Genomic DNA, 14,748 nt, shown 5'->3' on the forward strand with positions numbered 1-14,748 from the left:
GGAATGACAACTGGCACACTGATTGGTTTATTTTACGTTACGTCCAAAATTAACACGCCCATTATCAATTAAGAGAATTAGTACATGACTTTTGTTCGGTTTGAGCCGTTCATGGTGTACTTTTCCCATCGTTACGATAGCAAAGACACACGAACACACCCTAAATACAGCTGCACGATCCTCAATTGACCGATTCGCTATAGATAGCTTAGATCGGGCCCATGCGGTTTCACAGTATGAGTTTTATTGCATTTAAAACTTTGCTAACACTCTGCCTCCACCAGAAAACACGAGTTATTAGCACTGTTTTCACTTGCATGCGATCATGGTGTCTTACTAACGGCCCAGATTGTTAACATTGAAGAAATGGTGGAACTGATGGCATTTTAACTGAGGAGGTGCGAGTCGCGAGTATATCACATTACAATGATGAATCCCTGAGATATTTCATCTCAAATAATTACCATCCTGCATGCAATTCATAAAGACTAATTTATTCTGCGCACTGACATTCCATCACTGAAGCATTTCTGCTGCAGCAATATTTTATGTGAAGCATTATCATTATATCGTACACACGTACGCAGTTATACACACACAGATAAATGTTAGTAGGTAAGTAAGAGAGATTTATTTAAAAAGCGCCCTTTAAACAACTGGTGTTGACCGAGATGCTGTACATGGAATAGATATACAAAGTGCATTTATTGCATTCTCCTGTGTAAATTTCAGTCACATTTGAATACTTAAATAGCACTACGGAAGTAAATGCATTGTTATAGTATCACTGCTGAGGTAAATTCATTGTTGCAGTAGCAGTTCTGGGGTAAATGCATTGTTGTAGTAGCATTGTCGAGGTAAATTAATGATTATATTAGCATTGTTGAGCAAAATCCATGATTAAAAGTAGCACTGCTGTGGTAAATTAATTGCTATTATATCATTGAGTTGAGGTAAATTCATTGTTACAGTGGCTCTTTTGAGGGAAAGACATGATTAGAGTAGCAGTCCTGCGGTATATTTAATCTTACAGTAACACTTCTGAGGTAAATTCATTGTTATAGTAGTACGCTGGGGTAAATCCGTGATTAAAGTAGCAGTGCAGGGGTAAATTCATGATTATAGTAGCATTGTTTAGGGAAAGTAATGATTAGAGTAGCAGTGTGGGGGTTAAATGCATAATTATAGTAGCACTGCTTAGGTAAATTCATGATTAGAGGAGCACTTCTGCGGTATATTTATTGTTAAAGTAGCACTTTTGAGGGAAAGTCATGATAAGAGAAGTACTACTGAGGTAAATTCATTGTTATAGTAGCACTGCTGAGGTAAATTCAGTGTTACAGTAGCAGTGCAGGGGTAAATTTATGATTATAGTAGCACAGCTGAGGTAAATTCAGTGTTACAGTAGCAGTGCAGGGGTAAATTCATGATTATAGTAGCACTGTTGAGGTAAATTAATTATTAGAGTAGCATTGTTGAGGTAAATTAATGATTAGAGAAATACTGCTGAGGGAAATTCATAGAGTAGCAGTGCATGGGTAAATGCATGATTAGAGGAGCACTACTGAGGTAAATTCATTATCAGAGTAGCATTGTTGAGGTAAATTAATGATCAGAGTAGCATTGTTGAGGTAAATTAATGATCAGAGTAGCATAGTTGAGGTTAATTATTAATTATAGTAGCAGTGCTCAGGTAAATTCATGATTGTAATACATAACCTGTTAAAGTAAATTCAATCAAGTAGTAAAACTAGTTAATTTCATTTTCCAGCAGGACTTGGCACACTGCCAAAAGTACCAATCGGTCTTATATAATGTTCTAGTTTTTCTGAGATGCTTAAAGTTTCAAAGAGTTTATTGTCATGTGCACAGTAAGAAACAAGTTTCCTCGTACAATGAAATTCTTTCTTTAAAATAGATCACTGTGTTTCACATTTGCAGCTGAATTACTGAAATAAAGTAACTTTTCATTGATATTCTTTTTTTTTTTTTAGATGCATTAGTAGATGTGTTCATGAATATCCTTCTAAACTACAAAAAAAAAAAAAAGACGTGTAAGAAAATGTGTATAAATGAATGTTTAATTCCTTAACTGCAGATCCTCACAGCTTCTCCATGCAGGCTCGGGAGCAGTACCAGAAGCTGGTCATCATGCACAGCAACATGGGCACTCTGTACCAGAACATGGTGGAGTACTTCGCCGTCGACCCGAAGAAGACCTCTGTGGAGGAACTCTTCACAGACCTCAGCAACTTCAGAGCCATGTTTGCGGTAGGGGCTGAGCTTTGTGGTTGTGTTTGTGTGCTGTGGTGCTGTGCAGCAGCCTCGCTGTTTTTTTCCTCTGCTCTCGTGAGATTTCAGGGCTGTTTTTTTTTTTTTGTTTTGTTTTTGTATGCTCTTGCTCAACTTCTTCCAGCACAAAAACCCACTCAGAAAACTTTCTCTATAAAACCTGCGAGCTACTCCAGTAACACAGTGGAGCAGTAGTGTTCTCAACCCTGTGTACTGTGTTTATTTCAACATCTTCAATTTCACACGTCAGATCTTCTGAGAGGGTTATATTTAGACTGACATTTAATGTCTTAAGGCTAAGTTATGCTTAACGTAAAAACGGATTCTCACATGTACAGAGGCTTCTGTTCGTATTATCTATTCATTTCTGCAGTATCTGTGCATGTTCTCTGAAAGCTTGCCGATATGTTTGATTATGGAACCAGTCTGTATCTGCTAGGGCTGCAACGATTAGTCGGTATAATCAACAATGTCGATTAGTGCTGGGCGATATGGGAAAAATCAAATATCACAATATGGAATTTTTTACATTACGATAAAGATATATAACATGATATATCACATTTAAGTATGTTTTCAGTTATTCTTCTAAAAATATGACAAAGTAATATAATTGCTTACTTTTTTCCAACTTTATTTCAAAGTGACATTAAACCAAACTTTCACGAATGAGAATTACTACCTTTTAGTGCAGCAATATATATGTATCAAATAAAAACAGATGAGGTAGATGCAGGAGCTATTTTTTTTTTTCAAAAGAACAATGCGTCTCCATTCTTCAGCTCTCATTAGTTTAATAACGTAAAGCACGACGCAAACCGGTGTGTCTGCACGTGACCGTCAAAAAACGTAAAGCAGCGTCACGTCGCAAAACCACGTTATGAAGCTTTTTTGCAAAGATTACTTTATTATCACTTATATAAACCGAGTTTATGCAAAGTGACCACGCCGATACATCGTAGCCTATTTTTTTATATATTTGCATGAATAATTGATTAAATTACTGTAGAAACAATAGAAGGTAAGTAAAACGATAGACACTTTTCTATCGTCCCCACAATATTTATTGTCATATCGCACAGCACTAATGTCGATTTTTTTCATTTGTCGACTCCAAATTTCATTGTCGACTCACACAGTTTACACTCTTTCTACACAAACCCAACAGATTACATATTTAATCACTAAATATCAGTAATTTCCATGTTTAAACAACATTCAGATATTCAAATGCCATTTAAATCTCATGTCCTGCTGTTTCTATTATTTTTAGAGATGGCAGAAATAATCGTTGACTAATCGCCATATTAGTTGACTACCAAAATAATCATTAGTTGCAGCCCTAGCACCAGGGTACTTTTATATCATCACTGACACATGTTACATGGATATCAGCATAAATAAAACTCTTGCAGCAAAAAAACATATTTAAAACCCAGCGAAACGACAACTCTCAGATTGTAGTGAGAACCCCTTAGTTTGTCGGACCACTTTGAGCCAAATCTTCCACTTACTATTTTAATAATGAAATTGTAGTGTGGGAAAAATTAGCTGCTATATGTGTATTAAATGTATGATTTGTTAAACTTAGTCTATAGACTGCTGTAGGCAATCACTTACCTACATAAAGCATCAGAAATCTTTTCTTTCAATATGATGAAATACAGTGGCTTGCAGAAGTTTTTCATATTTTGTCACATTATAACCACAAACATAAATATATAATTCATTGGAATTTAATGTAAAAGACCAACAAAAATCTAATAAAATACAAATAAAAAACTGAAAAGTGTGGTGTGCAAAAATATCATATCAATACATTGTTTATCCACCTTTCGCTGCTTACAGCTGCAGGTCTTTTGGGATTTGTCTCCACCAGCTTTGTACATCTAGTGACTGATATTTTTGCCCATTTCTTCTTTACAAAACAGCTGAAGATCAGTCAGATTAGATGGAGAGCGTCTATGAACAGCAGTTTTCATGTCTTGCCACAGAAGACCAATGGGATTTAGGTCTGAACTTTGACTGGATCATTCTAACATGACTACAGTAGTTGTTCTGTGGACAAATTCCCCCACCTGAGCTGTGGATCTCTGCATTTCATCCAGAGTCACCATGGGCCTCTTGGCTGCATCTCAGCCCAGAGATCAGTGCTCTCCTTGTCTTGTTCGGCCTGTAAATTAAGGTGGACGTCCGGTTCTTGGTAGGTTTACTGTACAGTTGTGCATTAATCTTTCCAGGATTCCGGGATAACGGATTGAACAGTGCTCCGTGAGATGTTCAAAGCTTGGGAATTTTTTTGTAGTCTTCTTATGGCCTAAGTCTGCTTTAAACTTCTCTGCAACCTTATTCCTGACCTGTCTGGTGTGTTCTTTGGACTTCATGATGCTGTTTACTCCCCAATATCCTCCAAACCAACTTCTAAAGCCGTCACAGAGCAGATGAATTTGTACTGAGATTAGATTAGATTGCACACAGGTGCACTTTTTTTGTTTAGTCATTTGCAGTCATCAGGCAACTAAATGCAATTGGTTGCAGTCAGAGAAAAGGGGCTGAATACTTTTGCACACCACACTTTTCCGTTCTTTATTTGTAAAAAATGTTTTGAATCTTTCATAATTTTCTCTTTCCACTTCACAATCGTGTACCACTTTGTGTTGGTCTTTTTACAATAAATTCCAATGAAATATATATTTATGTTTGTGGTTGTAATGTGACAAAATATGGAAAACTTCAAGGGGTATGAATACTTTTGCAAGCCAATGTATATAAGCTAATATAAGCTGAGGTTGCTTTTGCGTCTGGTATTCTAAAAGATGAAAAAGGTTGTAGAATAATTTTTACTGGTATGGGAGCGTGCAATTTGAAATAAAAAAGAAATGAAAATGAAAGACATCTCACATGTGGACGCAACTAAAATCACTATTTAACTCCTGTATTATTAGTCTTTTTTTTCATTCTCCTATGTTCGTTTTTTTTTTTTTTTCCTCCTTCCTGCACTGTAAAGATGCAATCTTCTCGTCTGTTAGGTTAAACATTACTTTCCGTAACATTTGGCCCAGAGGCACCAAAGAGACTGCAGCACACTTATCATTGTCTGAACACCAGATGTTTAATAGAGGGAACACAGAAAACAAGTATATTAATATGACATATTAATTATATAGAAGTCAAATAAAACACTAAATGCATGTTAAATCCAGTAAATGTCTGAATATATTAAATATAGGCTTATTCAGCTCGTTCTGAAGAGATGATTAACAGCGAGATGAATACAATATAGTCAGCCTTCATCCCGCTGTGTTTAAAACAAATAGCTTGCAGGAGCGCAGAACACATCTGCCGAACATGCGCTAATGAGGGTGGATGTGTTCATTTTCATACATAAAGGGAGCGAATGTGAATGAGCCTTTAAGGCTTTGGGAAGGTACTGGAGTAGTGAGTCTGAGATTCGCTGGTTTAGTGTTTTTTTGTTCCACAACTAACTTGTATCTAAACTTATTTCTTTCCTCTGTGGTCTGAAGATGTGCTTTTAATGCAAAACCTAGACCGAATCCCTATTTGTGCTTGATTACTTTTGCAACAGCAGGTAAAATAATAAAAAAATTGCAGAATTGTTGTAATTCAGCCACATTGGAGGGTTTTCCAGCATGAACGACATTTTTTAGGCAATGGCTCAGCATCTCAATCGGATTCAGGTCAGCACTTTCAGGCCACTCAAGTCTTCATTTAGTTTTTTTCAGCCATTCAGAAGTTGGACTTGCTGGTGTGTTTTGGATCATTGTCCTGATGCAGAACTCAAGTTGGTTTCAGCTTGAGGTCACACACAGATGATCAGTATCTTTTGATAGACAGCATAATTTATAGTTCCATTTATCACAGCAAGTCTTCCAGGCCCTGATGCAGCAAAACAGTCCCAGACCATCACCACACTACCACCACCATGTTTTACTGTTGGTATAATGTTCTTTTTCTGGAATGCAGTGTTTTATCTTTTACGCCAGATGTACTGAGACACACACCTTCCAAAGAATTCAACTTTTGTCTCATCGGTTCACCGAATGTTTTCCCAAAAGTCTTGGGGATACATCAACATGTGTTCTGGAAATATTGAGACGAGCTTTGATGTTCTTTTTTCTCAGCAGTGTTTTTCGTACAAGAACTCTGCCATGTAGGCCATTTCTGCCCAGTCTCTTTCTGATGGTGGAGGCATGAAAACTGACCTTAACTGAGGCAAGTGCGGCCTGCGTTCTTTGGATGTTGTTGTGGGGTCTTTTGTGTGACCTCTTGGATGAGTCGTCGCTGCGCTCTTGCGGTAATTTTGGCCGGCCGGCCACTCCTGGGAAGGTTCACCACTGTTCCATGTCTTCGCCATTTGTGGACAATGGCTCTCACTGTGGTTCACTGGATCCCCAAAGCTTTGGAAATGGCTTTATAACCCTTTCCAGACTGATAGATCTAAACATCGTGCCAAGATCCAAAGAAATCCAGGAACAATGGAGAAAGAGGACTCCATTGTTCCTGAATTTCTTTGGATCTCGGCATGATGTGTAGCTTTTAAGGATCTTTTGGTGGACTTCACTTTGTGAGGCAGGTCCTATTTAAGTGATGTCTTGATTCAGAACAGATGTGGCAATAATCAGGCCTGGGTGTGGCTAGAGAGAGTGTACTCAGGTGTCAGAAACCACAGTGACGGTATGTTTTAACAAGGGGGCGATCACTTTTTCACACAGGGCCATGTAGGTTTGGATTTTTTTCTCCCTTAATAAAAAACACCTTCATTTAAAAATAGAATTTTGTGTTTACCTGTGTTGTCTTTGAAGATTTTTTAAATTGGTTTGATGTTTCGAAACATTTAAGTGTGACAAACATGCAAAAAAAAAAAAAAAAAAAAAACAGGAAATTAGGAAGGGGGCAAACACGTTTTCACACCACTATAATTTACATGTAGATTCCTATACATATTTTAAAAAAGTATTTTTATGGATTATTCTGTAATAGGAGCAGTTTTGGCAAATGCAAAACCTATTTGGATGCTAACATTGTATTTTTTATTTATTATTTTGTAACTTGTTTACTTGGTTAATGGCTTCTTCATATTGGAGGAAAACTTCTTTGGGGATATTTTTACATGGAACTTTTTGATAAATAGTTCTGTTTAACACCAAAAAGGGGTCCATCTATCATTACAGACCCTTTAAACACTACTTTATAGCAGCGGTTCATAACTCTGGTCCTGGAGGACCCCCTGCCCCGCACGTTTTAATGTTTACCCTGCTCCCAGCCCACCTGATCCAGCTAATCAGATCATTAACAAGCCCTTCCTGAGCTGATGGTGGGCTGGTGGAGTTGGAAACCACTAAATGTGCTGGGCAGGGGGTCCGCCAGGAACAGGGTTTGGCAACCAGTGCTATTAACAACCCTTTTTGCTATGAATGTGTGGGCAAACTTTAATATCTCCAAAACAAGCAAAAGTAAAGGTATAGAAGATTTAATTTCAGGTCATTTTGGAGCATTTGGAGCATTTTTATTGCTATATTTAATGTGATATCACATTAATGTAATGTGAAGTACAAGTGACAGATTCACATTTTATTAATAAAAGAGTTAATTGCACAATCAATGTAAAATGTGAGAATGGGACAGTAAAGTAAATCACAATAAACAGATAAAATTGTGCAAGTTGACAAAAAATAGTAGGAATAAATACCAAAATGAAAATCCATGATGATGATAATCAAATAAATAAGACATAAAATAATTGTTAACATTAACTAAAATATAAAAAAAAAGTCAACTACATTAGCTGACCTTAGATGTAATTGGCTGGCCTTACAGTCAAATTAACTCTTTTTTTTTTTTACCAGAAAAAAAAAAAAACTTTTTTTTTTTTTTTTATTAACTTCACAACCCTATATATACGTATATCATGCATTCTTTATTCCAGCACCACATCTGGTTTTATCTGGTTTTTATTTCCCCTCCAACATTTTTTACATTCATTTGCTATATTGAAGTATTTTAAAAGGGATTTTTTTAAGATACCATGTGCAACCATCATGCATCACTTTTGCTCAATTTTTACATGGACACAAGTCCAAGCCTGTTCCTCCTCCTTCTCCTTTGGCCTGAAGGTAGCGCTAGTGTGAGTTGAGGAGTGTGAGCCCAGTGCTGGACTGGGGAACAGAGATAATACTGCTAATTAGCAGCACGACAGCCGTCTTCAGCTCTGGACCAGCGGTTTAACATATAAACCACTGAAATGGATTTCACACCCCCTCATCTTTTGTCTTTTCTTCACTATGACTGAGATGGAGTGTGTGTGTGTGTGTGTGTGAGAGAGAGAGTTTCTTGATTGTGTCCTTCCGCATACACGCACACACACACTCCCACACACTCATTCCGATTCTGCCTGTTACAGCGTAGTAATCTGACGAAAGCGGCGCGGGCTGTCTGCTCTATGAAATGCCATTTGAAATGCAAAGTTATTTTCCACTCGGCTGCAGCGATGATGAGACGAATCTCATTGCTTTTATTATTTTAAATGATTTCATGATGGAAACGCAGAAATTTGGGGAACAGACCCTCGACAGGCCTTCTGCCAGACGCATGATAATGCGCTCCTGCAGTGCGCCGCTGAAAAGGGTCCTCTCTTACACTCTTTCCACTCTTTCGCTTAAGCGTATCCTTATAATCGATGACATTTCAATTACCTGCTACACATATCTCTTGAGTTAATAATGCTTTCATTAGACAGTTACACATGGGGAATAAACACAATCTCTATTTGGTTAGCTGGTTAATCCCAGAGGTGTCAAGCATTAAAGTACTTTGTTTTACATTACTTAACGAGAAATTTTGATTTTCTCAACTTTACTTTCTACTTCTTATATTTTCACACAATTATCTGAACTTTCTACTCCTTACATTTTAATAAAAATAGCCTCGTTACTACTATTTCATTTCAGCTCATTTTCATTCCGGCTTCTCATCATTCAATAAAACCCCTATCCAGATAAATCTCTCCATCCAGATAGAGTGAATAAATCGGATTGTGATTGGATGTAGAGAAGTATAAACATATACATATACTGTCAATGAATGTCTATTTCGAGGTCTGTTTTCATACATTAGGTGATTATAAGGGATTATAAGGCACATTTTAAGTGACACTAGTAAGGAACAGTGGTGTCACCATGTTTTCCTTTAAAATTCAGCAGTTCTTGCTGGGTGGAGAGACCTGTAAGACCTGTAAAGCTACGCTAATTTAAAATAAAATCTTCTTTCAAAGATAAATGAGTGCTGGGTGTTAATCTACATCGATAGATTTATCCTCTGAAAACTGTTCATTTGGGTGAGTAAACCACAGCTAGCACTTTGCTTAATTTATAGAAAGCTTAGATTTCCAGTGTTTTAGCCTGGTTAGCAGCAGCGCTAGCTGCGGTTTACATACACAAATAAACAGTTTTCAGGAGAGAAATCTGTGTAGATTAACATCCAGCACTCATTTAACTTTAGCGATATTCGCTTAGTGCTAGTAAATGCCACCCGACAGCTCTACACTGAGGAATCAGTTTTAACACGGTAAACACGCAGTCTACAGTCCAATATACTTACCTCTAAATGGCGAAAGAGCTAGCCTAATGCTAATTCTGCTCCAGCCTTAGTGCTGGAGAAACTTCATTGAAACCCCTGTATAACTCTGTACTTTAGCAGAGTGGCTTTACTGCCCCTTATTACCTGACTAATAGAATTCATACATAAGGAGCACCAGATTATAACGAGCACTGATGATTTTTGGGGAAATTAAAGGGTTTTAATTGCACCTCATAGTCTGAGAAACACAGTATACTGATAAACGGTAGATCATAAAGGCGACGCTGAGCTGCGGAGTGAAGTCTCAGAGAGCAGCTTGTCTCTTTGGCTTAGTTTCAGCAGTTTGAGCCTGTCATTTGGGACGAGGCTATTTAGAAGGTCATCAAATTGGGTTTGCCCCCTGTGGGTCTGGCCAAACACACACACACACACACATACTTGCACAGGCCTTTTTCAGGCCAGTGAGCTTCCACCTCAGTAGCAGCTTGTTTAAATCAATGCTGAGGAGTGGCGGGGGACCAACAGTCCAGCACACACTCCTGTAGTCTACACACACACACACACACACACACACTCTCAAACTCCTCTGTGTGCACTCACACATTCCTGCACGCACACACATGCTCAGTCATCCTCTCAGTGACACACACACACACACACTTCATTTTATTCTCTTAGTCTTCTCCAGTTTGGGCGGCTCTGTCTCCTGAGTGACATTGACAGGACGACCGTATTTGGATGAATATTGTTTTTGGCCATCACTGCCCCGATTCCGAGAAGTGTATGCACATGTAGACACACACACACACACACACTTGCATCACTTTGCTCTGCATTCACCCATATCGCTTTATTCTCCCGTAAACTTTAGGGAGTCTGTGGAGCTGAAAAGATGAGAGACCTCTAATAAAAGGAGCCAATCAGGGGTCTTAAAGATGTGTATTGTGATATAATACATCCTAATTCAAAGCACTGTTAAGATTTATGCTACATTTTCCAGTTTAAATTTCCATTTAGCAGCAAATTGGTTGTGATTTACCAGCATTATAACAATATTCAAAGTGGTTTACTTATGTATTTTTTTTTTTTAAAGGGTCAACCTGAATGCTAACCTGTTTACATAATCAGTGATGCCAGTTACCTTCACTAATAGCATTGCTTAATGTTTATTATTTGTAATATTTGGGAAAATCTGGAAAAATAGGCACTTTTCTTGTGTTTTTTTTTTTTTTTTTTTTTTTTTTTTTGACCCTGTTCAATTTCAGCAGCTGAAGTCTGAGAGAGCACAATTGGCCACTCTCTCTTAGTGGGTAGAGTGCAAGAGTCAGCTCTGGTGTATCAGAGCTGGAGATGCAGCGCTTTCCTCTAAGTGCATTGTGAGTCAGACTTCACATGTATCGGAGGAGGCATGCGATTGCTTATCCTCACCCTCCTAGTGTCTGGAGCATTGCAGGCATAGGAGGAGTTCTGTTGATGGGGTGGGTGGGATTAATTGGATGGAATATAGGTTAAATTTACAAATAAACTAGTAAATATCTTAAATCAATCAACCAATCAGTCAACCATTTATTTATTTTATTTTATTTTTTTGTTTGTTTTTTGTTAATACATTCATGGTCTCCCTCATTTACAATGCAGCCGAGCATGTACAACTTAAAGGGACTGAAAAATAAAAAAAAGTATTCAATCAAAGCTAAAATGAGGAATTTATTAACCAAAACAATACAAATGTAATGATAAAACCTTTACAAAAATATAAGATTTAATAAAGAAGAAATGCAACAAATCAAAATTAAAGGATGGTGTTGACAGACTAAAATTTAAAGCAATAAAATATAAAGAAATAAATAGATAAATAATTAGAATAATAAAATCTAAACACAAATCACGAAATATAGGCCTAAAAATGAAGTAGTGATGGAAATGTAAGTGATGAAAACAAAATAAAAACTAGAACAGAAGATATAAATAAAATAATAAATAAAGTGGACAAAATAAACTAAAAAAAAAGATTAAAAAGGGACAAAAATTAAAACAGGTTATAAAATAAATAAAATAATGAATTTAATAAAATAATGAAATGAAATGCATAAAAATACATACAAATTTAAAACAGAAAAAAACAAAAACAAATAAAAACTTTCAAACTAAAACAGTTACCGGCTGAATCTGAATGTGGTTAGATAATAAAAGTTTAAAATGATTTAGTGACACAGTGAGCTTTAGAGTTTTAGGGTTTATTTGTCCTCTCCACTCTCTGAACCTGACAGGTGATCCAGTCTGTACATCAGATCTGATAATTACTGTTGTGTATAGAAGTCATGTATGATATATATATATATATATATATATATATATATATATATAGTTTAGTGACTGATTGCTCACACCTCAGGACGGACAGCTGTGAGCGATTACGCTGGAGGAGAGAAGTGAGCTGATTTAAGTGTAAGAAAAGGTAGATCTGCGTTCTGATATTATGTGGATTTTCGTGCCAGTGAAGCTCTTACTGATAATTGAATTCCTGTACGGAGAGGAGGAGAGTGGAACAGAGGGAGAGCACCTTTACGCTACAACCCACTTCACCCAGCCTCCTTATAATTAGCCTGCATACCAACGAGACAGAGAGAGAGAGAGAGAGAGAGAGATCCTGAAATAGAGCGGTGAAATAAACGACAGATGAAGGTGCTCCTCTTCTCCGCTGTGGGCCATGTTACACCTCAAGCTCTGATTATTCTCATTACCTGATTAGCGAAGGGTAGGGGTGGGCACACACACACACACACACGCAGACAGAGGTGTGTATTCTGGTACCGGTACGGAGATCGCTCGCTCCTGTTCTGCTTTATCAGTTCTGCTCAGTATAACACATTGTCCACAGCGCTGGAGAAAACAGGAAGAAACCAGGCCGTATTTATATTAATTAGGAAAGTGTGAAGAGCAGCATTACCCACAGAACCAAACTCATTGTTTTAAATTTAAATTAAAAGGGTGAATAAAATGGGATTTTGAGGGAACGTAATATTAGTAATTTTATTTCACACCTCTCCTCCATAAGCTCTTGGGACATGCTGAGAATTAGAGGTGGATATTATGGTAAAAAAAATATATATATATCAAAATATATATTAAACCTATTAACATCCTTTGATCCTATTCTTATTTGTTTGGGGTAATTATATAAACCATTACCAAACAAGAACCGTTCATGATTCTTAAGGTCATGGCCTGGATCTGTTTTGGCAAAATAAAAATAGCCAAAATATTTTGAAAATGTCATGGAAATTTGGTCTACAAATCTCAGTGTTTTTAGTTTATGGATGACGAAAATCTATTTTGAGTTATAAATACATCCATCAGCTCAGAGTTGATTCAGTAATTTAGCCTCTACACAATGGAGCTCTCAGGATCTGACACACATTTTATTATTAAAGATTGTTTTTCAACATTTTTATCAGATTCATTTTAGACCTACTATAATCAATTTTGATTTGATTATAGTTTTAGTAGATTTTTCTTTTATTTATGTTTTAAAAACATCAGTGCAGACATTTGAAAAGTTGCCTTGAAAAAAATGTATTTTTTTTTTTTTAAATATCCAAAGTAGGTCCACAGACAGTAAAGACACAGACAGAAATGTCTTGGTACTAAAATGCAGAGCCTGTGTTCTATACTTAAAGCAGTTAAAACAACCACGATGGTGCCCTGGTGCACACAAGCAAAGAGCACACGCACAAACGTGGTGTGCATGTTCACAATGATCATTCAAATTGTCGACACACCGTCACTGTGCTAAAATCACAGGCACAACTTTTTGTCGGTCTATTTAAACCAAAATAGACCAAGAACAATAACATAATTTACAATGACCTTCCTCTACTTTAATTTAATTTAACATGATTTAAGAATATAAAACATTTTCTGAAGAAACGAGCATTTTAATATTTAACACGTAGCCCACATCCAAAAACTTACAATGTTGGGTATGCGCTGCAAGTAAAGTGTGTGATGTGGACAAGTGTGGGAGCTCACGTGTGCCTAGTGCACATTGTTCACCAGAATTGCGTGATTATAACATTCTAACTAATGATGACATTTTTTAAACAGAAATCTGATTTGTTACCTTGCTATATTGTGATTATCATGCCATAGCTTTAAAAAACAGACGCCTGTGCTCCGTGTGGTCCAACGGTCTAAAGCACCCCCACTATGAGCACTATGAGTGGGAGGTCGCTGGTTTGAATCCTGTTCATGCAGCTTGCCATCAGCTTTCCCCTCGTCACTCCTAGGGTGATGTGGATCAGCACAAGGTTGCGTCTGTGAGCTGATGTATCAGAACCGAGTCGCTGCCCTTTCCTCCGAGCGTTAGCGCTGTGATGCTACTCGGCAATGCTGCAGCATCAGCAGCAGTTTAAAAAGAGGCGAAGTCTGACTTTGAATGTGTCGGAGGAGGCGTGTGCTAGACTTTACCCTCCTAGTGTTGGGGGGCATTACTAATTACTAGTAATAGGGGAGTCCTAATGAGTGGGTTGGGTAATTGTCTTTGTAAATTGGGGATATAATGAAATAAAAATTTGCTTACGTCACAGAACCTGTGAAAATGCATTATCCATTCATTATAAAAACAAAATGGATCATAATATTATATTATCTAACTATTGTCTACTGTGAATTCAGTCTTACTTGCAAATCAGTGCAGTGCAGTGGAAATAAAGAGTGGATTGTTGAGCAGAACTGGACAGTGAGTTAGTGAAGGCCAAAGGTCAAGTCCTCTCAGAGCTCTGAGTGCCCATTCAGTTCACCACCATCTGCTGGGATGGCGTTTCAGTGGCTGTAGCCAGAACTGCTTCCCCTGGAGAG

The 14,748-nt window shown here is 37.3% G+C and overlaps 1 protein-coding gene across 5 annotated transcripts in view; it reads left to right on the plus strand.

Annotated features, from left to right (window-relative positions):
• diaph3 (diaphanous-related formin 3) overlaps positions 1–14,748 on the plus strand; it is a 557,032-nt gene that overhangs the window by 386,582 nt on the left and 155,702 nt on the right. For all 5 annotated transcript variants that reach the window (XM_049465746.1, XM_049465747.1, XM_049465749.1 and 2 more), the window contains one exon: positions 2,107–2,271. In XM_049465746.1, the coding sequence (XP_049321703.1) occupies positions 2,107–2,271 (165 nt within the window). The remainder of the gene's footprint in view (positions 1–2,106; positions 2,272–14,748) is intronic.

This window comes from Astyanax mexicanus, chromosome 16, assembly GCF_023375975.1.
Source record: "Astyanax mexicanus isolate ESR-SI-001 chromosome 16, AstMex3_surface, whole genome shotgun sequence".
NCBI classification, from domain to species: Eukaryota; Metazoa; Chordata; class Actinopteri; order Characiformes; family Acestrorhamphidae; genus Astyanax; species Astyanax mexicanus.